The 27201-nt window shown below is 42.3% G+C and overlaps 4 protein-coding genes across 4 annotated transcripts; 3 read left to right on the top strand and 1 right to left on the bottom strand.

The window, feature by feature from the left end:
• Positions 1 to 4439: 4439 nt before the first annotated feature.
• Positions 4440 to 11202, bottom strand: LOC139394490 (zinc finger protein ZFP2-like; the record flags this gene model as incomplete). The annotated part of the gene is made up of 2 exons (XM_071142566.1): positions 11020 to 11202; positions 4440 to 5066 (listed from the first exon to the last, which is right to left on the bottom strand). Coding segments are annotated over exons 1-2 (810 nt in total), but the record flags the coding sequence as incomplete, so codon positions are not given.
• Positions 11203 to 11651: 449 nt separating this feature from the next.
• LOC139394489 (zinc finger protein 271-like) lies at positions 11652 to 12896 on the top strand (the record flags this gene model as incomplete). The annotated part of the gene is made up of 1 exon (XM_071142565.1): positions 11652 to 12896. A coding segment is annotated over one exon (1245 nt), but the record flags the coding sequence as incomplete, so codon positions are not given.
• Positions 12897 to 13035: 139 nt separating this feature from the next.
• LOC139394499 (zinc finger protein ZFP2-like) lies at positions 13036 to 14173 on the top strand (the record flags this gene model as incomplete). The annotated part of the gene is made up of 1 exon (XM_071142572.1): positions 13036 to 14173. A coding segment is annotated over one exon (1107 nt), but the record flags the coding sequence as incomplete, so codon positions are not given.
• A 2663-nt stretch (positions 14174 to 16836) lies between these two features.
• On the top strand, positions 16837 to 26262 carry LOC139394498 (zinc finger protein 180-like). Its single transcript, XM_071142570.1, has 2 exons — positions 16837 to 17203; positions 25301 to 26262. Exons 1-2 carry the CDS (start codon positions 16837 to 16839, stop codon positions 26260 to 26262), a joined length of 1329 nt encoding a protein of 442 aa, XP_070998671.1.
• Positions 26263 to 27201: the final 939 nt, after the last annotated feature.

Below are 27201 nucleotides of genomic sequence, written 5' to 3'. Positions count from 1 at the left end.
CCACTGTCCCCGTTCCCTCTTCCACTCCTTCTCGTACCACTGTCCCCTTCTCCCTCTTCTCAGCTCCTCCACCTTCTTCCGTCCCCTTTTTCTTCTCTCCTTCTGTTCCATTCTTTTCTTCTCCTCGCCTCTTTCTTCCCACCTCATCCTTCTTCCCATCTTCTTCCTGCGCCGTCTTTTCCCCTGTGCCATCCATGCAATCCGCACGCGTCCTTTCTTTCCTCCCCCCATCCCCCGCTCCCCCCCCAGCTGCAGACGCGTATGACCTGTGACGAGCCGGGCAATCACGCCACAGGTGTGCTCTTGAGCCACACCCGTGGCAAGCCTTGGGCTCGTCACATTCCTTGGCCTCGTGCTCTTCCGACCCACAAAATCGACACCTCTTGGCACTGCACGAGGCCAGGATATGGCCGTAGGCCATACAACGCCTGCAGAACGGGGGCTGACGGGCATAGTAGAGTGTTCCCCTGTCAGCCCCCAGGGAGAACATCGCCGGAGGATGGAGGTAGCCATCCACACTCTTCGGGGACTCCCTGAGTAACGCCTGGAAACCTCTTCTCCCGTTCCAGAAACCCAGGGAGTCCCTGAGGTACCTCGCTGAGGAGACATTGTCCATGTACCTCCCCAGAAAGGCCCTCACCTCTTCATCTTTCACGTGCGGATTGTACATGGTTACGGTGACCACCCTGAAGTTGTTCTTCGCCAGGCTGGTCACCGCATAATGGCACAGGGATCCCGTTTTCTCCGCTTCCTTTGCCATCTTCATTACTTCGTCGTGTTTTTCTTCCTTGTGAAACGTCACATCGAAAGCCTTCTCATTCGGGTTCCCTTGAAGGCAGAGCACTTCCTTCACCTCTATCCTGAGGCATCCCATCAAAATAGTCCTTCCAAATGTCTCTCTACTCCACGGCTCCATCTCATTTTCAGTCCAGGCAAATCGTAAGGTATTTGCCATACCAATCCCCGGAACCGATCTTGTTTGCTTGTATTGATTCATTTTAAAAAATAAGCTCTCTTCAGAAAGAAGCTTCAACTTGGAATGAAAACATATTTTAACCAAAAAGGTGGAGCAACTAAAGGTGTTGACTCTCCACATCTATCAAGACAACTGGAGCACTGGGCCAGACACTCTTAAATAGAACCTGGACCAGCTCAGGTGAAAAACCTTCTCACTAACGAGATGGACAAGCCAGCACAGGTGTAACACATACTGACTAACGAGGTGACACCAATCAGTGCGTCCTACGGGCAAACGAGATAGACGTGCTAAAGTCCAACCTCAAAACATAGATGGAAAAACCAAAGCCTGTAACACCTTCCCCCTTAAGACAACAAATATATCCTATATTTTTGTTGGAAACTTTTGCTCACCACCAACATAAAACAACTTCCATTTCACATTATAATCAACTACACTGCTTCACCTTCACCAATATAAATATGGCGTCTACTGGCTGTCAACAATTAAAAACAAGAAAAAACACCTATTCCTAAATAATAATAAACAATCATGTTATTTTTTTCTCCTTTTTCTTTCTATAGAATCCTACAACTCACTTGCTTCTAGAACTCTCGTCTTCCTAAAACTCACTAGCTTCTAGAACTCTTGTCTTCCTAAAACTCACTAGCTTCTAGAACTCTCGTCCTCTTGGAACGAGCCCAAACAAAACTCAGATCAAATGGTATTAGTCACATACACCGAATACAACAGTGTAATGCTTCATTACGAGCCCCTAACCAACAGTGCAGTTTCAATATGAAAAATAATAAGAGATAAAACTCCAAATAAACACACTGGCTCAACGCAAAACACAAATCTTTTTGACTGCCCACCCCAGAGATAATCAGCAACCAAGTTTTCCTTACCACGGACTGATTTCAAGAGGAAACTCCTGCGATATCCGTAATAACTTTCCACCTCACTGCGGAGCTTCTCTCTCTTTTCAGGGTTCACTAGATAGGCATGTTGTTGGATCTGGGCCCAGTCCCCAATATCATGCTCTAGAACATTTGGTTTGGCACATGTGAGAATTAACCCTGATATTCTAAAAACAGGGCAACAATGTCAATATAATTGTACCAACAATTGTCATGTTGGTTGCATGAATAAATATCACTACCAAATGTTACATGAAATGTAAATATGAAATATTTGACTGCATAGTCATATTTTCAACGTCTTTTCAATATAATTTTGCTTGGTGGGATAGCCCAATGTCAGAACACAGTTTTAACGTGTCCAAATCAATAACCAATATGCAGGAACAGTTTGGGGATAAATTGAAAACCTAAACATAACATGTGCTATATACACAAACATCTGCCACAATAATCACATTACTTGTATTTTTTAAACAAGCTCCTTATAAACTGCACAAGCACCAGAAAGAAACACTGTTGTTTTGACAAATAGCAATAAATCACTGATATCGATTAGGGGGGAAATTAGGTTGTACGTGCTGTTGAAACTGACACAACAAAAAAAACATGGAAATGGGAGATATATTTTACCTCCCTGGTTAGAGGACAACCTGCAGAAGAGTCAGCTACATTTGGGAGCGATGCATTAAATTTAGGGGTCGCTAAACAAGGGAATGCAACACTTATTTGCCATCACTCATCGATATCATGCTAAAAAAAATTGTGAGAGAGGAGAGAGATGAGGTTGCACGTCCTGTTAAAACTAACAGCTCAAAAACCACACGGAATCTGGGAGTACATCCCTGGTTAGAGGACAATTTGTAGAAAACAGCACGCCACATTTTGAAGTGTTGCATTTTGATTCAAGTGGGTCACCAACGTGGTAAGTGTAACACAACTCCTAATTGTCCCTAGAATTTCTAAGCAAACAGCTGGAGGCAGGGCTTTCTCCTGTAGATCTCCATTTGAATGGAATGGTCTGCCTATCCATGTGAGAGACGCAGACTCGGTCTCAACCTTAAAGTCTTTACTGAAGACTCATCTCTTCAGTAGGTCATATGATTGAGTGTAGTCTGGCCCAGGAGTGTGAAGGTAAACGGAAAGGCTCTGGAGCAACGAACCGTCCTTGCTGTCTCTGCCTGGCCGGTTCCCCTCTCTCCACTGGGATTCTCTGCCTCTAACCCTATTACAGGGGCTGAGTCAATGGCAAACTGGTGCTCTTTCATGCCGTCCCTAGGAGGGGTGCGTCACTTGAGTGGGTTGAGTCACTGACGTGATCTTCCTGTCTGGGTTGGCGCTCCCCCTTGGGTTGTACCATGGCGGAGATCTTTGTGGGCTTTACTCGGCCTTGTCTCAGGATGGTAAGTTGGTGGTTGAAGATATCCCTCTAGCGGTGTGGGGGCTCTGCTTTGGCAAAGTCGGTGGGGTTATATCCTTCCTGTTTGGCCCTGTCCGGGGGTATCATCGGATGGGGCCACAGTGTCTCCTGACCCCTCCTGTCTCAGCCTCCAGTATTTATGCTACAGTAGTTTATGTGTCAGGGGGCTAGGGTCAGTTTGATATATCTGAGATACTTCTCCTGTCTTATCCGGTGTCCTGTGTGAATTTAAGTATGCTCTCTCTAATTCTCTCTTTCTCACTCTCTGAGAACCTGAGCCCTAGCACCAGGCCTCAGGACTACCTGGCACGATGACTCCTTGCTGTCCCCAGTCCACCTGGCCGTGTTGCTGCTCCAGTTTCAACTGTTCTGCCTACGGCTATGGAACCCTGACCTGTTCACCGGATGTGCTACCTGTCCCAAACCTGCTGTTTTCGACTCTCTATAGACAGCAGGAACGGAAGAGATACTCTTAATGATCGGCTATGAAAAGCCAACTGACATTTACTCCTGAGGTGTTGATCTGTTGCACCCTCGACAACTACTGTGATTATTATTATTTGACTATGCTGGTCTTTTATGAACATCTTGGCCATGTTCTGTTATAATCTCCACCCGGCACAGCCAGAAAAGGGCTGGCCACCCCTCATAGCCTGGTTCTTCTCTAGGTTTCTTCCTTGATTTTGGCCTTTCTAGGGAGCCACCGTGCTTCAACACCTGCATTGCTTGCTGTTTGGGGTTTTAGGCTGGGTTTCTGTACAGCACTTTGAGATATCAGCTGATATAAGAAGGGCTTTATGAATAAATTTGATTTGATCCGAACCCTTTTTTTGTTTGTCAATTTTTGTTAAATCACATAAATAGTACTCTTCCATTTCAGAGCCTGGATTATTCCCCCTGAGGATAATATCCATTACATGTTGATATCAATTCATAAGTGGGCACACGTTTAGGCTTCTACATTGTGAAATCATTACAATACTCCTACTACAATGTTAAAAATTCTACATTGTGACGTTAATTCATTGAAATCATGAAACAACTACTTCATGTATGTATTTTCTAATATTTGATCAGAGATCTTTTATCAGATTATCTCTGGTCACAGCTATGAGATTTCAATCCTGTGTGTTCTCTGGTGTTGAGTCAGATGGCCAGATTGAACAAAACTCTTCCCACATTGACCACAGCTATAAGGTTTCTCTCCTGTGTGTGTTCTCTTGTGCACTGTCAGATCTCCAGATCGACTAAAACTCCTCCCACATTGACCACAGCTATAAGGTTTCTCTCCTGTGTGTGTTCTCTGGTGTAGAGTCAGGTGGCCAGATGTAGCAAATCTCTTCCCACATTGATCACAGCTATAAGATTTCTCTCCTGTGTGTATTCTCTTGTGCACTTTCAGATCTCCAGATCGACTAAAACTCCTCCCACATTGATCACAGCTATAAGATTTCTCTCCTGTGTGTATTCTCTTGTGCACTGTCAGATTGCTAGATGAAGTAAATCTCTTCCCACATTGATCACAGCTATAAGGTTTCTCTCCTGTGTGTGTTCTCTGGTGTTGAGTCAGATGGCAAGCATAAACAAAACTCTTCCCACATTGATCACAGCTATAAGGTTTCTCTCCTGTGTGTGTTCTCTGGTGTACTTTCAGAGAGATTAATGTTGTAAAACTCCTCCAACATTGACCACAGCTATAAGATTTCTCTCCTGTGTGTGCTCTCTGATGAATTTTAATGCCTGATGATGTGAATCTCTTCCCACAGTCAGAGCAGCAGTGAGTTCTCTTCCCTGTGGGTCTCTGCAGGTGTTTATTGAGGTGTTCTGATCTGGAGAGACTCTTCTCTGTCTCCTCAGCATCACAAGGTTGTTGAGGCTCCCCAGAGGATCCACGATAGTCACGTCTCTCTCCTGTGTGAACAACAAAGTCAGACAGATGATTAAAGGCCCACAACAGCAATAATCCAGTGTAAAAGTTGATGCCAACAGCATAGCCAAGATGTTGTACAACAATTGACGTCTGTAATGAATGTTAAAATTGTCTTAAAATGAGCAAGAAGTCATATTTTGTCTTGTTTTCACATTAATAGTAACATCTAAGATTGTAGACTAGAAATAAGTTATTCATGTTGTTGAAACACTAAGCAGTGTGGTAGAAGACTTTTGGTCTACAATACAGGCCCCTTTGTGTTTTCTAAAATTGCAGCACGAGGGCAATTTGATTGCATAAACTCCTCCATGCTAATGAGGAAACCACTAGTTATGGATGTCGTATATCTGGTGTGACAAGAGATGAAAAGAATCTGCCCACTCCATCAAGCAATGGGGACAGCAACACAGGGCATTCACGGGACCTCATGGAACCATGGACCACACCTGCAGAAACTGGACAACAGGGGGAAGCAGAGGAGATACCTATCATAGACTTCTCCCAGCTGACGCTTGACATGCCACCTACGCCGCCTCAAGTGGTAGAAACAACCAGCTGGTATCATTAAGTAGAATCAGCCAACAGTAACACGGAAGCAGCAGAATGGGAGTTAGTAGTGCATGACCTAGATTTAGAATAAGAAGCTTTCTTTTTGACACAGGTCTAAGATGACGTAATAAGCAATCTACAGTCCCCGAGTAAGCACTCAGTGTAAGCAATCTACAGTCCCCGAGTAAGCACTCAGTGTAAGCAATCTACAGTCCCCGAGTAAGCGGCCGGTGCAAGCAGCAGGGCAGTGTCAGTGTGAAAGTGTGGTTTAGCCACAGCTCCAGAAACTTGCGAACTTCCCCTGTAAAAAGGTATGTAAAGAGAACAGAGATCATAAGAGAGGCATGATCCTCACTGACATATGAGACAGACGTCATATGGAGAATCATCATAGGTAAATGTACTATTGCACTATACGCTTTTTGTTAGACTAGAACAATATTTGAAACACAGGGGTCTTGACACCTCTTGATCACAGACAAAGCGGCAGTCACACAGTGAGACATCAGGTACAGATGTGATTAGCAATACAAGGACACAGCCAAGTACCGGGTACAATATATTGAGTCCATACAGAACCATTGGGGCGGCAGGGTAGCCTAGTGGTTAGAGCGTTGGACTAGTAACCAAAAGGTTGCAATCCCCAAGCTGACAATCTGTCGTTCTGCCCCTGAACAGGCAGTTAACCCACTGTTCCTAGGCCGTCATTGAAAATAAGAATTTGTTCTTAACTGACTTGCCTAGTAAAATAAAGGTAAAATAAAAAGTAAAAAATATGAATTGTGTGTCAAAATATATACCAATACTAGTTTCCAAGTGACTACTAGCTGACGAGCATAATAACCAATAGAAGAAGTTATTAGGTATTGATATATACAGAGGTAAAAGAAACTTGAAGGTAGGGAAATATAGGAGGAATCCATAACACTCAGAATATTTAAATAGGAGTATATCTATCCAAGACCTCATACTAGACCGGAAAATAAGGGAGTGACAACGTGAACAAACCCAACTCACGCGAAGGGCCATTACGCAGAAATACACCGCAGTAACTAAAATCCTAAAATCCTGCCCAGCCAGAAGACGGGGTAGAGGCATTTGCTGCAGGTATTAGGCAAAAGTCTGCAACTATCATTATGACATCATGGATGAATTCTAGAATATACTATATATCCTAGAAACCTGGTTAAACTATCATTATGACATCATGGATTAATTCTAGAATATACTATATAGCCTTGAAAACTGGTTAAATTATCATTATGACCTCATGGATGGCCAGTCCTTGTATTCATAGTGTAGTGAATTCAGGGAGAGGCTGTCAAGTCAACACCTTATAACTGTTACGCCAAGATGTCTGAACTTCTTGACGAGGTCGCTAGGTGTTGGGTTAAGGTTTCTACAATATCATTCTCTATGAATTTGAGAGTGGTTACACTTCTCCTTCCCCCATCCCTCAGCTGTTAACCAAGTCTCTGGGCAGCCATTTGTTGCTGTTTAAAAAACCCACACAACCCAGCAATCTGCAGTTCAAACAATAACAAATCTGTCATTCCACCACTAATTTGGTAATAAAATTATTATGGGTTTGGATAAATGTAACTACAGACAGACCTATGGATGCAAGTACTGACCATCCATGATATCAACATTATAGTTTAACCATGTTGAGGCAGCAGGGTAGCCTAGTGGTTAGAGCGTTGGACTAGTAACCGGTTGCAAGTTCACATCCCCGAGCTGACATGGTACATATCTGTCGTTCTGCCCCCTAACAGGCAATTAACCCACTGTTCCTAGTCCGTTAATGAAAATAAGAATTTGTTCTTAACTGCTATACAGTGTTGATTTACATTGTTTCTAAACATTATAGTAAAAAAAAACTTATTTGGGGTTCTGATGGGGTACAACAGTTGAACTCTGCTCATGAGGCATGTGCTATATTCTGCAAGAATCAATGGCTGTAAATAAATAATTTAAAAGTCACAATATGGATGTAGCGATTGCAGATTTCCGCCAAACATCAGTTCAACTGCAGAGTTTGTGCCTCTGTTGTTAAGACAGTACTTACCAGTGTTAATCAGGGAACGGTTTCTCAAAACCATCTTATGGCTAAATTCTTCGTTAGAACCATTGGATGCCTTAAGATGCGTTTGGGAAAACGGAACCAGATATCCAGGTTCCTCCTCTTCCTCCTTTTTCGATGTAACAGTCATCTCCTCCCCATCCTCTTTCACGCCATAAACTGCAACCTCCTCTTTCACTCTGAACGCGTCCTCCTCTTCTTTCACAGTAAAGGCCCCAATCTCTACTTCTTGTTTTACTGTGATATCCTTATCTTCATTAGAAGGAGAGTAGCTTAGTGACCGCATGGTCGGGGATGTTAGCTAGGCTAATGCTAACTTAACCACCCCGCTAGCTGAACAATAACAACACCGTAAATATGAAATTAAATTAGATAACTAAGTAGACGACAGAAGTTGGTTTAAAACACAGTGGCTAATATACACGAAAGCGTCTAAAGAGCTATATTGGTTCGGCTAGTTTGTCTAGCAAGCTACCGAGGTGGCTGACGAACTGTTGCTGCTGCTGAAAGAAGCGTTCCGTCCACTAGATTATACGTCACACCAACAGCATAACCATAAATTCCCAGACCGCCATCTGCTGACTGGAGTGGGTAACGCAGTTGAGTAAAATTTTTATTTTGTTTTCAGACAACAAGTTCAAGTGTAGGACGCCTGAGTTTTTACTCACCAGTGTAACAATACAGTGTGGTTAAAGTTGTATTGAAGGTCTGGTTCCCTACAAGCACAAACAGATATGTTTTTGAATTATCACATATGTATTAATTTATTTCGGGATTCTGGGTAATCCACAGCAGATTTATTGAGAATTGCTGTGGGTGAGTTGAAAATTGAATGGTCCTTGGATAGAAATGTATAAAGTTGACATTACATCATAAAATCCACCTTTTGCATCCTACATTAGCAATTTATGTTTTAGTAACTTCTGTTGTTGATTTTGTGTCAAATGCTTCTGTGGGTTTTTGTTACGGAGTCTAGTTGATAGGTATTCGACTAACCGGACTGTTCCCCGGACTCGACGTGTTGGGATTTGTACAATGCACAAACAAGGCTATTGAACTTGACATTGGTGTCTGTCTTTATTCCTTTATCCAACATATTGTAACGACCCTGGGTGTATAAACGCGGAAATCTACTCTGCCGCTCGAGCATGCTTTTGCGGCACAGTCGATAGAGCGCTGGACCTCGGGCTTGAAGGTCATTACAATATCATACTGAAACATGGTGTCAGAAGTGGCTCGGAAAACACACGTTTGTTATTTTTGTAGCTAAGTACAGTATAGGCGCAGTTACGTTTCATATGCGAACACACGCCGTTTCCTTTTTCACAACACTGATCAACTCGTTGTTAGCTGGCATCACTACCTACCTCGATGACTGAAGGCAAAGAAATCTCCTATTCCATCGCTATGGCAGCGAACATTCCGCCACCAAATCCCATGGTTCTCACAGGGGACTGGAATACTTCAGGGATGAATTCGAGGATAATAAGCTGGCGAGTGGGGAAAAATACATGTGACACAAATGACCTTCATAATATCAAAGAACAAATGCATGTGCCTGATGGGAAATTAACTTTCATACAGCCAAAAGGGGTGAGAAATTACAGCAATATCAGTGGACAATTTGCACTAATGTAAATAAACATGGATGATGGAACATATAACCTTTTGCTTATGTGATGAACCGCTAAAGGGACATCAATATTTACCATCTAAACCATGTGTGACCTCTCACCTCTCTGGCTGTAGAAGTGTTCATCCTAAACAGTCCCTCAACAGCTCTCTGACTGAGCTCCACCCTCACTGGGTCTTCAGAGGAGAGGAAGGCTGAGGAGGGATGGAAGGATGAATGGATCAGTCAGTCAATAAAGTGTAGAGCTGCTGTCTGACAAAATCACTATTTTAGCAGTTCATAAATAAATAAATAAATAAGGCTTTATGACTGCTGAATACCAACGATCAATCACTTAGATAATGTATTTTCAGGTAGAGATACATCCTTGGGACGTCCCTAGCTCATTGAAGTTGACATTTAAAATGGTTAAAGTTAGGGTTGAGGGAAGGGATGTCCCAAGGATTCCAGATAGCATTGACCATCATGCATTCTTCTGTCTCTTTTACGTAGCAGGTGTAAAATAAACAGACAAGACAAGTAGGCACGCAATGCATTATGTTCATTGTAGTTTAACAAATAGCATCTAATTATGCCAATCTGTATGTGGGGTTGTTAGAGAAGAATGTGATTGTCAGCCCTAACAATCTATTCTAGCACATCATCAGGTTCTGAAAAAGTCTTCATTGATGACGTGTTCCTTCTATTCCAGGGGACAGCAGAGGAACTTCATTGATTCCACTCCTTCATCAATACAAGCAGTGAACATCTGAAATTCACCCTCACCTTTGATGCATGAAACAAGTTATCTGGGCATTTGATTAAGAGGGAGGGGTGTGTCTTTAGCACAGACCTATACAGGAAGCCGATGGAGAGGAATTCCCTGTTACACGGAGACAGCTTCCACCCTACACCCCTAAAAAACTATTGTAGTACTTGAGTAAAGAAAACATTTAATTTGTAAATTAGTCATTTTAATTTTGTAAATTTAAAACAAAAACACAACTGTTTGTACTCATAGGTAACCAGATCATGGATGCAACTCCGTTTCTAAGTCTTTAACCACACTGTGTTGTTACACTGGTGAGTAAAAACTCATGCTTCCTACCCTTGAACTTTTTGTCTGAAAAAAAATCTACATTTTACTCAACTGCGTCCAGTCAGCAGATGGACTAGATGCCGCTTAGGCCGCCCGTTGTGACTCCGTCAAGAATTCAGCAGAGCCAGTTTGTATGAAGGTCTGGTTATTAAATGGGTTCATAGTTCTATAGTAATATCCTCTAAAACACTCTGGTGATGAACTTTGCTGCCCTGTTTCCAGTTGTCCACATTTCTGGGAGAACCTATTCAAGTAACCAAGTAAATAGATTTTGAAAATGTAAAAAAAAACTGATGTATTATTAGCTAACTAGCTACAGTGCAGGCTAACTCAAATGAGCTGCTAAATGAACTATCTAGCCAACTTATTGCACTACTAACTCCCATTCTGCTGCTTCCGTGTTACTGTTGGCTGATTCTACTTAATGATACCAGCTGGTTGTTTCTACCACTTGAGGCGGCGTAGGTGGCATGTCAAGCGTCAGCTGGGAGAAGTCTATGATAGGTATCTCCTCTGCTTCCCCCTGTTGTCCAGTTTCTGCAGGTGTGGTCCATGGTTCCATGAGGTCCCGTGAATGCCCTGTGTTGCTGTCCCCATTGCTTGATGGAGTGGGCAGATTCTTTTCATTCATCTTGTCACACCAGATATACGACATCCATAACTAGTGGTTTCCTCATTAGCATGGAGGAGTTTATGCAATCAAATTGCCCTCGTGCCGCACAAACACAAAGGGGCCTGTATTGTAGACCAAAAGTCTTCTACCACACTGCTTAGAGTTTCAACAACATGAATAACTTATTTCTAGTCTACAATCTTAGATGTTACTACTAATGTGAAAACAAGACAAAATATGACTTCTTGCTCATTTTAAGACAATTTTAACATTCATTACAGACGTCAATTGTTGTACAACATCATGGCTATGCTGTTGGCATCAACCTTTACCCTGGATTATCGCTGTTGTGGGCCTTTAATCATCTGTCTGACTTTGTTGTTCACACAGGAGAGAGACGTGACTATCGTGGATCCTCTGGGGAGCCTCAACAACCTCATGATGCTGAGGAGACAGAGAAGAGTCTCTCCAGATCAGAACACCTCAATAAACACCCACAGAGACCCACAGGGAAGAGAACTCACTGCTGCTCTGACTGTGGGAAGAGATTCACATCATCAGGCATTAAAATTCATCAGAGAACACACACAGGAGAGAAACCTTACAGCTGTGATCAATGTGGGAAGAGATTTGCTACATCTGGCAAACTGACTCTACACCAGAGAACACACACAGGAGAGAAACCTTATAGCTGTGCTCAATGTGGGAAGAGATTTACTAAATCTGGAGATCTGACAGTGCACAAGAGAATACACACAGGAGAGAAACCTTATAGCTGTGATCAATGTGGGAAGAGATTTGCTACATCTGGCAAACTGACTTCACACCAGAGAACACACACAGGAGAGAAACCTTATAGCTGTGATCAATGTGGGAAGAGATTTACTTCATCTGGAGATCTGACAGTGCACAAGAGAATACACACAGGAGAGAAACCTTATAGCTGTGATCAATGTGGGAAGAGTTTTGTTCAAACTTGCCATCTGACTCTACACCAGAGAACACACACAGGAGAGAAACCTTATAGCTGTGATCAATGCGGGAAGAGTTTTACTTCATCTGGCAGTCTGACTCTACACCAGAGAACACACACAGGAGAGAAACCTTATAGCTGTGATCAATGTGGAAAGAGATTTACTTCATCTGGAGATCTGACAGTGCACAAGAGAAAACACACGGGAGAGAAATCTTATAGCTGTGATCAATGTGGGAAGAGATTTGCTACATCTAGGAGCCAGACTCTACACCAGAGAACACACACAGGAGAGAAATATTTTAGCTGTGCTCAATGTGGGAAGAGTTTTACTGCATCTAGCTCTCTGACTTCACACCAGAGAAAACACACGGGAGAGAAACCTTATAGCTGTGATCAATGTGGGAAGAGATTTGCTACATCTAGGAGCCTGACTCTACACCAGAGAACACACACAGGAGAGACATTTTTTAGCTGTGCTCAATGTGGGAAGAGTTTTACTTCATCTGGAGACCTGACAGTGCATAAGAGAATACACACAGGAGAGAAACCTTATAGCTGTGATCAATGTGGGAAGAGTTTTGTTCAAACTTGCCATCTGACTCTACACCAGAGAACACACACAGGAGAGAAATCTTATAGCTGTGATCAATGCGGGAAGAGTTTTACTTCATCTGGCAGTCTGACCCTACACCAGAGAACACACACAGGAGAGAAACCTTATAGCTGTGATCAATGATGGAAGATATTTACTTCATCTGGAGATCTGACAGTGCACAAGAGAATACACACAGGGAGAGAAACCTTATAGCTGTGATCAATGTGGGAAGAGATTTGCTACATCTGTCAAACTGACTCTACACCAGAGAATACACACAGGAGAGAAACCTTATAGCTGTGATCAATGTGGAAAGAGATTTACTTCATCTGGAGATCTGACAGTGCACAAGAGAAAACACAGGGGAGAGAAACCTTATAGCTGTGATCAATGTGGGAAGAGATTTGCTACATCTAGGAGCCTGACTTTACACCAGAGAACACACACAGGAGAGAAACCTTTTAGCTGTGCTCAATGTGGAAAGAGTTTTACTGCATCTAGCTCTCTGACTTCACACCAGAGAAAACACACGGTAGAGAAACCTTATAGCTGTGATCAATGTGGGAAGAGATTTGCTACATCTAGGAGCCTGACTCTACACCAGAGAACACACACAGGAGAGAAACCTTTTAGCTGTGCTCAATGTGGGAAGAGTTTTACTTCATCTGGAGACCTGACAGTGCATAAGAGAATACACACAGGAGAGAAATCTTATAGCTGTGATCATTGTGGGAAGAGTTTTGTTCAAACTTGCCATCTGACTCTACACCAGAGAACACATACAGGAGAGAAACCTTATAGCTGTGATCAATGCGGGAAGAGTTTTACTTCATCTGGCAGTCTGACTCTACACCAGAGAACACACACAGGAGAGAAACCTTATAGCTGTGATCAATGTGGGAAGAGATTTACTTCATCTGGAGATCTGACAGTGCACAAGAGAATACACACGGGAGAGAAACCTTATAGCTGTGATCAATGTTGGAAGAGATTTGCTACATCTGTCAAACTGACTCTACACCAGAGAACACACACAGGAGAGAAGCCTTATAGCTGTGATCAATGTGGGAAGAGATTTGCTACATTTAGGAGCCTGACTCTACACCAGAGAACACACACAGGAGAGAAACCTTTTAGCTGTGCTCAATGTGGGAAGAGTTTTACTACATCTAGCCAGCTGACTTTGCACCAGAGAACACACACAGGACAGAATCCTTATAGCTGTACTCAATGTGGGAAGAGTTTTACTCAGTCAAACAGCCTGGTATCACATCAGAGAACACACACAGGAGAGAAACCTCATAGCTGTGATCAATGTGACAAGAGATACTCTGATAAAAGATCTCTGATTAAACATCAGAAAATACATGAAGGAGTTGTTTCATGATATCAATTAAATAATGTCACAATGTAGAATGTTTTAACATGGTAGTAGGAGTGTTCTAATGATGTCACAATGTAGAACGTTTTAACATTGTAGTAGGAGTGTTCTAATGATGTCACAATGTAGAATGTTTTAACATTGTAGTAGGAGTGTTCTAATGATGTCACAATGTAGAATGTTTTAACATTGTAGTAGGAGTGTTCTAATGATGTCACAATGTAGAATGTTTTAACATTGTAGTAGGAGTGTTCTAATGATGTCACAATGTAGAATGTTTTAACATGGTAGTAGGAGTGTTCTAATGATGTCACAATGTAGAATGTTTTAACAGTTTATAAGGAGCTTGTTTTAAAAAGTAAAATGATTATTGTTGCACGTTTGTTTAAATTTTATGTTTTTCAATTTATCAAACTGTTAATGCATATTGGTTATTGATTTGGACACCCCAAAATGTCATTAAAAAGATGCCCGAAGTCCAATATATGTTCGGTTGAAAGTGAAAGTTGAGATGTCTGTTAATGCATATTGGTTATTGATTTGGACACCCCAAAATGTCATTAAAAAGATGCCCGAAGTCCAATATATGTTCGGTTGAAAGTGAAAGTTGAGATGTCTTTTACAGGTCGTTTTTTTTTCAATGACTTGAAAACAACTTAATTTCAACTTGCAGCCTGGACGCAGTATATAAATGAGTTTATAATCAATTTTATTAACAATCTGACATCACTCCAGTATTTCTTGACAACATTCAAGTGCTAATTGTCTTTATTCCACTACTGAAGAAGCATGTCTCAAATCACCTCATATTTCAAACATTCAGCCTGACAAAATATACATGTTTTATTATTCCATTCCTCACCATTAAGTGAAGTATTGCCAATACATATTAACAAAGGGGTGTACATTTGGTTTTGATATTTCATATTTACAATTATGTAACATTTAGTAATCATAGTTATTCATGCAACCAACTGACAGTTGGAGGTGTGATGTAGTTAATGGAGATGGAGGTGTGTTCTAGTGGGTCTGGGCAGGTGTGATGTAGTTAATGGAGATGGAGGTGTGTTCTAGTGGGTCTGATGTAGTTAATGGAGATGGAGGTGTGTTCTAGTGGGTCTGGGCAGGTGTGATGTAGTTAATGGAGATGGAGGTGTGTTCTAGTGGGTCTGATGTAGTTAATGGAGATGGAGGTGTGTTCTAGTGGGTCTGGGCAGGTGTGATGTAGTTAATGGAGATGGAGGTGTGTTCTAGTGGGTATGGGCAGGTGTGATGTAGTTAATGGAGATGGATGTGTGTTCTAGTGGGTCTGGGCAGGTGTGATGTAGTTAATGGAGATGGAGGTGTGTTCTAGTGGGTCTGGGCAGGTGTGATGTAGTTAATGGAGATGGAGGTGTGTTCTAGTGGGTCTGGGCAGGTGTGATGTAGTTAATGGAGTTGGAGGTGTGTTCTAGTGGGTCTGGGCAGGTGTGATGTAGTTAATGGAGATGGAGGTGTGTTCTAGTGGGTCTGGGAAGGTGTGATGTAGTTAATGGAGATGGGGGTGTGTTCTAGTGGGTCTGGGCAGGTGTGATGTAGTTAATGGAGATGGAGGTGTGTTCTAGTGGGTCTGGGCAGGTGTGATGTAGTTAATGGAGATGGTGGTGTGTTCTAGTGGGTCTGGGAAGGTGTGATGTAGTTAATGGAGATGGGGGTGTGTTCTAGTGGGTCTGGGCAGGTGTGATGTAGTTAATGGAGATGGAGGTGTGTTCTAGTGGGTCTGGGCAGGTGTGATGTAGTTAATGGAGATGGAGGTGTGTTCTAGTGGGTCTGGGAAGGTGTGATGTAGTTCATGTTTGTATGATGTTGTCGTTTGTATGTTTTGTAATTGTTTATAAAAAGATAAATAAAATATTTTTCCCAATGCAAAGTTACACCTTACTGTTCTATATTTGGAGTTATTACATTAAACCAATCAGAATTCAGAAGAATGCCAAAGTCAGGTGTGAAGTAATATGCAGGACCAGCCTATTCCCTATGATGTCAACTACAACATAACTTAAAATGTAGAACTTTAAGTTAGAAATAATTTGCGCTCATGACTTGGGTGATTAAAGTAAACCACAGTTTTGGAAATACATAATGCCATCTAACCAAATATCAAATAATGTTAGCTATATGCAGTTATCTTAGCCAGCCAGCTAACGTTAGCTATTTAGCCAACTAGCTATTAGCCTAACAAGCATAGTGCAGTTATGGTCAGCGAGACCAACTATCAGTAAGCCAAGGTGGAAAATGTTACAAAACTCCCGTAGTCTAATTCACAGAAAACATGCTGAAAAGTAGTGATGGGGAAACAAATCTTCCTGAAGCATTGACTCTTTCCAGACAATTGTGTCAAAAATAGGTTCATTACAAGGCTTTGAGCGACACAGAATTTAGAACAGCCACATTATTATAGATGACGTCCCACACCGTAGCAGCGAAGCCTTTATGTCATATATACATTTATAAATAATAATGAGTAGTTATTTCTGATGCAAGGTGATTTGTAAATTAGTCAGTCAGCAGCCACCTGCACTGTCGGCTGCAAAGTCGAACGAGCCCAAATTAATCAATACCACTCAGGTGTTCGACGAAATGATTCTCCAGACGTCATTGATCACGTGCTGCTGATAAAGGGACACTGCTTTGAATTATACCGCTTAGCGACTTCAGTACATGCCTCATAGCTCCAGTCTCAAACTTAACCCCGTCCCTGCTGAAGAAGAGGCGGTCTGCTGGATGGAGAAAGAAGCTCTCGTGAAAGAGATGGAGGAAGAGGAGGCTGTTACAATACAAAAACAAGTAGAGGTTGAGGCTGTTACCGTGAAAGAAGAGAAAGACGTCTCAGTTAAAGAAGAGGGAGACTCGTTCAAAGTTAATAAAGAGGAGGACGACGACCTTTCAGTGAACGAAGAGGAGGGGGAGGTGACTGTCACATCGGAAAATGAAGAAGAGGAGGAAACTGGATATCTGGGCCCGGTTTCCCAAGCGCATCTTAAGGCGTCCGATGGTTCTAACGATGAACGGGCCCTGATTAACACTAGTAAGTATTGTCTTAACAGAAGCACAAACTCTGCGGTTGTTGAACTGATGTGTGGTGTTAAAGGGGACATTTGCAATTGCTACATCCATATTTTGGCTCTTAAATTATTTATTTATAGGCATTGATTCTTGGAGAATATAACGAATGCCTTATGAGCTTAGTTCAACTGTTTACCACATCAGAACCCCAAATAAGCTTTTTTGTACTCCAATGTTTAGAAACAATGTAAACCAACACTGTATCCCTCAACATAATGTTGATATCATGGATGGTCAGTCCTTGCATCCATAGGTCTGTCTATGAATTTGAGAGTAGTTACATTTCTCCAGCCCCATCCATCATCTTATTACCAAAATAGTGGTGTAATTACAGCTTTGTTATTGGTTGAACTGCAGATTGTTTGATTGTTGTGTGTCTTTTTTAAAGGGGCAACCTAGTTTTTAAACAAACAAAATGGCTGCCCAGAGACCTGAGCTGTGTTAGAATACTCATACTAACCGTACTATTTGATGTTAATGGAGTGTATAGTGTGCTTATTGGTCATAGTATGATGTAGTTAGTATGCCAAAAGTTCCCGGATGTAGTACTAAATTCTTCAGGAAATGGGCGTTGCTTCACATTATTTTCAGATTTGAAGAAAATGGTGGAAAATAATGGTGGAAAAAGCCCGAGAGCCGATACAAATGAACTGCTTTAAATAATTATGACAAATGTTAAGAAAATGTTGAGCAATGTAAAAGTAATGACTTTTCAAATCAGTTACTTTACACGTTATGTTAGCTACACTATCCTTACAAAACGCATAGCATATCTTTACAGCAGTATGTATCGGTATGTTAACTAGCTACCTAACGTTAGTTGGCTACTCATACATCAAACTTGCCAGTCTAGTAACTATATTCTAACTAACTACCCAATGTTTGTTGAATTGATTAGAGAGCAGAATAACTGATGGATTTAATAAGTCAACACACGTTAAATATGGCCGGTGTCAGTGGTTTCTGGTGGGGTAATATGGTAGAAACATTTGAGGCATTTATAAGTTCTATTCTTCAAGAGTCAATGGTTATATAGTAAATGGGTCTTTCTATAACTGCCAGTGTAGATTTCATGTTGGGGTCAAATTGTTAGAGCTGTTGATAAGTCATTGTATAATGTTCTGGCAATTATTTTCATGCCATTACATTAAAGGCGAAATATTGTATTTTCTTAGCAAGGTGTTGCTTAAATAATGTTAGCTGCTAATCGCTAGTTAGCGGGCTAGCTAGCTTTCTAAATGTATTAAGAGTCGGAGCAAAAGTAGCTAGCTAATACTGCCGGGTACCAATGCTGTTGTAGGCCTAGATAAGCATGTTTGTGCAACGGTATCTTATGTTGGCTTGCTAGCCAGCTACATGAAGTAAGAAAACAACATGTAATGTAACATCTAATTAGGATCAACTGGAAATACTGACCATCACTTTGGTTCCTACCATGTCTTCTTCGCTGAGGTTTGTCAGACTACACTCATCAGGTGTATTGCTGCCACCTACAGTAACCAAAATGCAAAAAAAATGGGATTAACAAATCATACTAATTACCTAAAATAAACACGAACCAAATTCACTCCACTACCCTGAATTTCAAACAAAAATGGTACTATTCAGATCCCTACACAGGTTCAGGAACCTAGGAGGGGTGGAACTTCTTCATTCAGTACTCCCTGTAACATTTTGTCTGAAGTCCTGGACATCCAGAAATCCATTTGCCGCCTTCACAATGATGTCTGGCTTCTTAGATGTTTTATTAGTTTAGTATTAATGCAATTTATCACTGGCAGTGAGGGCAATGCAAACACAATTTTGTTGTAGAAACTCCTCCAAGCTAATGCGGAAACTGCTAGTTTTAGACGAAGGTTGCTAATAATTTATTAATGCAATTTATCACTTGCGCTATAAACACAACAAAGTCCACCTTGTTCACTATTAGTGTGTTGGGATCCTTCTCCTGCATGGCTTCACTGCAGACTGTGGGACATCCACTACCTTCTCCTCTCTACTCCTTCAGCTGTTTTCACTGCCTCCACATAGGACACCTGCTGGATGGGCCTGATCATCCTAGCTACTGTGACATCCTTCATCCGTACAGTGCACTCCGGGAACTCGGGAACGTGATTCCCATCACAATTACAACATGCTTCATCTGACTATGACTTATTCATTCCTTCGACAAGCACTTGCCACATGTCCAACCTTTTTTACAATTGTAACACTGCAGCGGCTTCTGTATATCTCACTTACCCAGGTTTTACAACAGATGGGAGAACCACTTCACCAAACCACATTAAAACCTTCCGGCTATCATTTGTTTTAATCAACATGCATCTTCCTGAAATGTTATCCCTAAACCACAATAAGCTTTCTCCTTTTGCGCTGTTGACACACAATCAGCATCATACCGCTCCTGGTCACTCGAACCGATTCCACTTCACCATCTTTGAGACCGCAAACCGGTCACCCCAAAAAACATCCTTGCTGATGATTCCCACTCCGACCCTAAACTGCTGTTCATTACCAACTTTAGCCCTTTTCACTCCACTGTTCTTCACCATCGTCCACTCAGTCTCACCAACTGTACTCACGCCAAGATAATCCCTCAATGCTTCCTCCATTGCTCCTCCAGTCATCCCCTGGACTCCCTCGCTCTGTGCTGTGAAAGATGTGAGAGTTTGTGTTCTCAAAGTAGCACCTATATTGTTCTTGTTCATCTATATTGTTCTCGTTCCATCTATATTGTTTTCATTACAGCACATCTGTTGTTTCACCAACTTGTTAACCCTTTCGTCTGCACTACTTGCTGTCATTTCCCTTCCTGATTTTCCTCTCTTGGATGTCTCCACCATGCTCCTACTCTGTCAGTAATTCCTCAATGGTTTATTAATTGGTAGTCAAACAACAATATATTAAAGGTGCTGCACATTCTATTCCAAATCTAGAATTAGAATCGTCTTTATGTTTCCATGATTTCAACAGTTCACCAGTTAACTAAGCCTATAATGTGGACACAAAGTATGTGGATACCAAGGAACTTGACGCTCTCAACCTGCTCCACTACAACCCCTTCGATGAGAATGGGGGTCCTTAGCTTAGTGATGAGCTTTGAGGGACTATGGTGTTGAACGCTGAGCTGTAGTCGATGAATAGCATTCTCACATGGGTGTTCCTTTTGTCCAGGTGGCTAAGTGCAGTGTGGAGTGCAATAGAGATTGCATCATCTGTGGATCTGTTGGGGCGGTATGCAAATTGGAGTGAGTTTATGGTGATAAAGGGATAATAGTGTTGAGCCTCGACCAGCCTTTCAAATCACTTCATGGCTACAGACGTGAGTGCTACGGGTCGGTAGTCATTTAGGCAGATTACCTTAGTGTTCTTGTGCACAGGGACTTTGGTGTTCTGCTTGAAACAGATTGGTATTACAGACTCAGACAGGGGATGAAAATGTCAGTCAAGACCCTTGCCAGTTGGTCAGCGCATGCTTGGAGTACACATCCTGGTAATCCGTCTGGCCCTGCGGCCTTGTGAATGTTAACCTGTTTAAAGGTCTTACTCACATCGGCTGCGGAGAGCGTGATCACAAAGTCGTCTGGAACAGCTGATGCTGTCATGCATGTTTCAATGTTACTTTCCTCGAAGCGAGCATAGAAGTAATGTTGCTCACCTGGTAGGCTCGTGTCACTAGGCAGCTATCGGCTGTGCTTCCCTTTGTAGTCTGTAATAGTTCTGCAATAGTTTGCAAGCCCTGCCACATCCGACGAGGGTTGGAGCCGATGTTCAAGGGGTATATCAATCTCCCCAGGGTAGCAGTAATACGTTGAGATATTTGTCCACAAAGGGATACCCCTCCCATAGGTGGCTCATTATTGGGATTCATTGCTGATTCCTACCTGTAGCTCACTATGAAGTGTCTAATGATACAGGTAAAGGGCCCTGTTCTAGATTTCTGGTTGGTAGCTGAGTCGAGGGAACAAGCAGAGTTGGACACGGCCATGTTATTATCCCACACAGTCTCTGTGGTTTGTATGAACCCCGTTCCTGGGAATTAGATTTGATTAGAAATTCGAAAATTATATACATCTAAATAGTGTTTATTGCCATTGCCAACTATGTAAAAATAGCCTACATAAAGCCAACAAATAAAAACATCTAGAAAATATCCAGATAAAAATAAATCACATTGGCTGTGCATGGCCTGTCTACATAGAACTTTAAACAGTGTATCAACTATCACCTAGGTCTGACCGAAACGTGATGGCAACATTGTATGAAATAGTTTGGGACAGACACAGCTGTAAGCTATTTGTGAAAGGGATAAGAAGTAATCAGGTATTGTATGACATTTCCACTGGATCAGAGCATTACATTTTTCCATTTCATGTCGAGTGGTTATCAAGAGTGAGAGCTGTGAATATTTTACTCTAATCAATAGTTCCTCAAAGTATTTGTAAGACTTTGTTTACTTGCTGTTTGAGGTGAAGAATTACTTTGAGAAGCTCCACAAATCATGAGTGGTGGTGCGTAAATACTATCAGACATCCCCAAATAGGTGCATCTCTCTCTGCATCGCTCTCGGCCCTTTGTTCGCTAAAACGCAATTTGGTTGCAGAAACTCCTCCATGCTAATGCGGAAACCTGTAGTTATACCATAGACCTACAGAAATGTGCCTGTATTGGAGACCAAAAGTTGTCTGACACACTGCCGGCGCCGACAGAGATGGCCGCCTCGCTTCGCGTTCCTAGGAAACTATGCAGTTTTTTTTTTTACGTGTTATTTCTTACATTGGTACCCCAGGTCATCTTAGGTTTCATTACATACAGTCGAGAAGAACTACTGAACATAAGAGCAGCGTCAACTCACCATCAGTACGACCAAGAATATGACTTTCGCGAAGCGGATCCTGTGTTCTGTCTTTCACCCAGGACAACAGAATGGATCCCAGCCGGCGACCCAAAAACACGACTTCGTAAAAGGGGGAAACGGAGCGGTCTTCTGGTCAGACTCCGGAGACGGGCACGTCGTGCACCACTCCCTAGCATTCTTCTCGCCAATGTCCAGTCTCTTGACAACAAGGTTGATGAAATCCGAGCAAGGGTAGCATTCCAGAGGGACATCAGAGACTGTAACGTTCTTTGCTTTACGGAAACATGGCTCACTGGGGAGATGCTATCGGAGTCGGTGCAGCCAGCTGGTTTCTCCACGCATCGCGCAGACAGAAACAAACATCTTTCTGGTAAGAAGAGGGGCGGGGGCGTATGCTTCATGGTTAACGTGACGTGGTGTGATCATAACAACATACAAGTACTCAAGTCCTTCTGTTCACCTGATTTAGAATTCCTCACAATCAAATGTTGACCGCATTATCTACCAAGGGAATTCTCTTCGATTATAATCACAGCCGTATATATTCCCCCCCCCCCCAAGCAGACACATCGATGGCTCTGAAAGAACTTTATTTGACTCTTTGCAAACTGGAATCCATTTATCCGGAGGCTGCATTCATTGTAGCTGGGGATTTTAACAAGGCTAATCTGAAAACAAGACTCCCTAAATTTTATCAGCATATCGATTGCGCAACCAGGGCTGGAAAAACCTTGGATCACTGCTATTCTAACTTCCGCGACACATATGAGGCCCTGCCCCGCCCTCCTTTCGGAAAAGCTGACCAGGACTCCATTTTGTTGTAGCTAGCCTTCCCTCCGCAAGGCAATCAAACAAGATAAGCGTCAGTATAGAGACAAAGTAGAATCTCAATTCAACGGCTCAGACACAAGAGGTATGTGGCAGGGTCTACAGTCAATCACGGATTACAAGAAGAAAACCAGCCCCGTCACGGACCAGGATGTCTTGCTCCCAGGCAGACTAAATCACTTTTTTGCCCGCTTTGAGGACATTACAGTGCCACTGACACGGCCCGCAACTAAAACATGCGGACTCTCCTTCACTGCAGCCGACGTGAGGAAAACATTTAAACGTGTCAACCCTCGCAAGGCTGCAGGCCCAGACGGCATCCCCAGCCGCGCCCTCAGAGCATGCGCAGACCAGCTGGCTGGTGTGTTTACGGACATATTCAATCAATCCCTATCCCAGTCTGTTGTTCCCACATGCTTCAAGAGGGCCACCATTGTTCCTGTTCCCAAGAAAGCTAAGGTAACTGAGCTAAACGACTACCGCCCCGTAGCACTCACTTCCGTCATCATGAAGTGATTTGAGAGACTAGTCAAGGACCATATCACCTCCACCCTACCTGACACCCTAGACCCATTCCAATTTGCTTACCGCCCAAATAGGTCCACAGATGATGCAATCTCAACCACACTGCACACTGCCCTAACCCATCTGGACAAGAGGAATACCTATGTGAGAATGCTGTTCATCGACTACAGCTCGGCATTTAACACCATAGTGCCCTCCAAGCTCGTCATCAAGCTCGAGACCCTGGGTCTCGACCCCGCCCTGTGCAACTGGGTACTGGACTTCCTGACGGGCCGCCCCCAGGTGGTGAGGGTAGGCAACAACATTTCCACCCCGCTGATCCTCAACACTGGGGCCCCACAAGGGTGCGTTCTGAGCCCTCTCCTGTACTCCCTGTTCACCCACGACTGCGTGGCCACACACGCCTCCAACTCAATCATCAAGTTTGCGGACGGAACAACAGTGGTAGGCTTGATTACCAACAACAACGAGACGGCCTACAGGGAGCCCTCGGAGTGTGGTTTCAGGAAAATAACCTCACACTCAACGTCAACAAAACTAAGGAGATGATTGTGGACTTCAGGAAACAGCAGAGGGAACACCCCCCTATCCACATCGATGGAACAGTAGTGGAGAGGGTAGTAAGTTTTAAGTTCCTCGGCGTACACATCACAGACAAACTGAATTGGTCCACCCACACAGACAGCATCGTGAAGAAGGCGCAGCAGCGCCTCTTCAACCTCAGGAGGCTGAAGAAATTTGGCTTGTCACCAAAAGCACTCACAAACTTCTACAGATGCACAATCGAGAGCATCCTGTCGGGCTGTATCACCGCCTGGTACGGCAACTGCTCCGCCCACAACCGTAAGGCTCTCCAGAGGGTAGTGAGGTCTGCACAACGCATCACCGGGGGCAAACTACCTGCCCTCCAGGACACCTACACCACCCGATGTCACAGGAAGGCCATAAAGATCATCAAGAACAACAACCACCCGAGCCACTGCCTGTTCACCCCGCTATCATCCAGAAGGCTAGCATCAAAGCTGGGACCGAGAGACTGAAAAACAGCTTCTATCTCAAGGCCATCAGACTGTTAAACAGCCACCACTAACATTGAGTGGCTGCTGCCAACACACTGACTCAACTCCAGCCACTTTAATAATGGGAATTGATGGGAAATGATGTAAAATATATCACTAGCCACTTTAAACAATGCTACCTAATATAATGTTTACATACCCTACATTATTCATCTCATATGTATATGTATATACTGTACTCTATCATCTACTGCATCTTTATGTAATACATGTATCACTAGCCACTTTAACTAGGCCACTTTGTTTACATACTCATCTCATATGTATATAATGCACTCAATACCATCTACTGTATCTTGCCTATGCCGCTCTGTACCATCACTCATTCATATATCTTTATGTACATATTCTTTATCCCTTTACACTTGTGTGTACAAGGTAGTAGTTTTGGAATTGTTAGCTAGATTACTTGTTGGTTATTACTGCATTGTCAGAACTAGAAGCACAAGCATTTCGCTACACTCGCATTAACATCTGCTAACCATGTGTATGTGACAAATAAAATTTGATTTGATTTGCTTACGATTTCAACAACTTTAAAAACATATTTCTAGCATACAATCATCAATGTTACTACTAATGGGAAAACCAGACAAAATATGACTTGTTGTTCACTTGACTGTCTTAAGACAAATGTCAAATAATTAACATTCATTACAGACATCATTGTTTGTACAACATAATGGCTACTCTGTTGGCATCACCTTTTTACAGTGTATTTTTGCTGTTGTGGGCCTTAAACCACCTGTCTGACTTTTTGTTCACACAGGAGAGAGACCTGACTATGGTGGATCCTCTGGGGGGCCTCAACAACCTCATGATGCTGACGCGGCAGAGGAGAGTCTCTCCACTTCAAAACACTCCAAGAAACACCAGCAGAGACCCACAGGGAAGAAATCTCATTGCTGCTCTGACTGTGGGAAAGGTTGCAAATCTTCATCAGAACTTAAAATACACCAGAGAATTCACACAGGAGAGAAACCTTATAGCTGTGGTCAATGTGGGAGGAGTTTTGTTCAATCTAGCCATCTGACTGAACACCAGAGAACACACACAGGAGAGAAACCTTATAGCTGTGATCAATGTGGGAGGAGTTTTGTTCAATCTAGCCATCTGACTGAACACCAGAGAACACACACAGGAGAGAAACCTTATAGGTGTGGTCAATGTGGGAGGAGTTTTGTTCAATCTAGCCATCTGACTGAACACCAGAGAACACACACAGGAGAGAAACCTTATAGCTGTGATCAATGTGGGAGGAGTTTTGTTCAATCTAGCCATCTGACTTCACACCAGAGAACACACACAGGAGAGAAACCTTATAGCTGTGGTCAATGTGGGATGACTTTTACTACATCTAGCGGTCTGACATTACACAGGAGAAAACACACAGGAGAGAAACCTCATAGCTGTGATCAATGTGGGAGGAGTTTTGTTCAATCTAGCCATCTGACTGAACACCAGAGAACACACACAGGAGAGAAACCTTATAGCTGTGGTCAATGTGGGATGACTTTTACTACATCTAGCGGTCTGACATTACACCAGAGAAAACACACTGGAGAGAAACCTTATAGTTGTGATCAATGTGGGATGAGTTTTACTGGATCAAGCAATCTGATTCGACACCAGAGAACACACACAGGAGAGAAGCCTTATATCTGTGATCAATGTGATAAGAGATACTCTGATAAAAGACCTCTGATCAAACATCAGAAAATGCATACATGAAGAAGTTGTTTCAAGATATCAATGAAATAATGTCAGAATGTAGAATTTAAAAACATTGTAGTAGGTGTATTTTAATGATGTCACAATGTAGAATGTTTTAACATTGTAGTAGGAGTATTTTAATGATGTCACAATGTAGAATGTTTTAACATTGTAGTAGGAGTATTTTAATGATGTCACAATGTAGAATGTTTTAACATTGTAGTAGGAGTATTTTAGTGATGTCACAATGTAGAATGTTTTAACATTGTAGTAGGAGTATTTTAATGATGTCACAATGTAGAATGTTTTAACATTGTAGTAGGTGTATTTTAATGATGTTCTACCTTATCGCTTGCCCTGTTCAATTGATTGTAGCATGATATGGATATTAGCCTCAGGGGAAAATCCAGGCTCTGAATTGAAATATTATTTAACAAAAAGTGAGTAACAAAAAAATAGCTGTGTTACCCTTACTGCGTTGGTGACCCTCTTGAATCAAAATGTAGCACTTCAAAATGTAGCTAGCTGTTTTCTACTAGTTGAAAAAGCTGCTTGTTTAAAAAAATACATGTAATATAATAATTGTTGCAGATGTTTGTATTTTCACACATGAAAGCAGTACAATAAATTGGTCTATAATCAATTTGATTAACAATCTGACATCACTCCAGTATTTCTTGACAACATTCAAATGCTAATTGTCTTTGTTCCACAACTGAAGACGCATGACTCAAATCACCTACTCATATTTCAAACATTCAGCCTGACAAAATATATGTTTTATTATTCCATGCCTCACCATTAAGTGCTTTTAGAATTTCAGGATTCATTCTCAGATGTGCTAACCCAAATGCATGACATTGGGGACTGGGCCCTATCCAACAACATGCCCATCGAGTGAACCCTAAAAAGAGAGCGAGAAGTAAGGTGGAAAGTTACTACGGATATTGCAGGAGT

This window comes from Oncorhynchus clarkii, unplaced genomic scaffold, assembly GCF_045791955.1.
Source record: "Oncorhynchus clarkii lewisi isolate Uvic-CL-2024 unplaced genomic scaffold, UVic_Ocla_1.0 unplaced_contig_382_pilon_pilon, whole genome shotgun sequence".
NCBI classification, from domain to species: Eukaryota; Metazoa; Chordata; class Actinopteri; order Salmoniformes; family Salmonidae; genus Oncorhynchus; species Oncorhynchus clarkii.
This window is presented reverse-complemented; position numbering and strand designations above follow the sequence as displayed.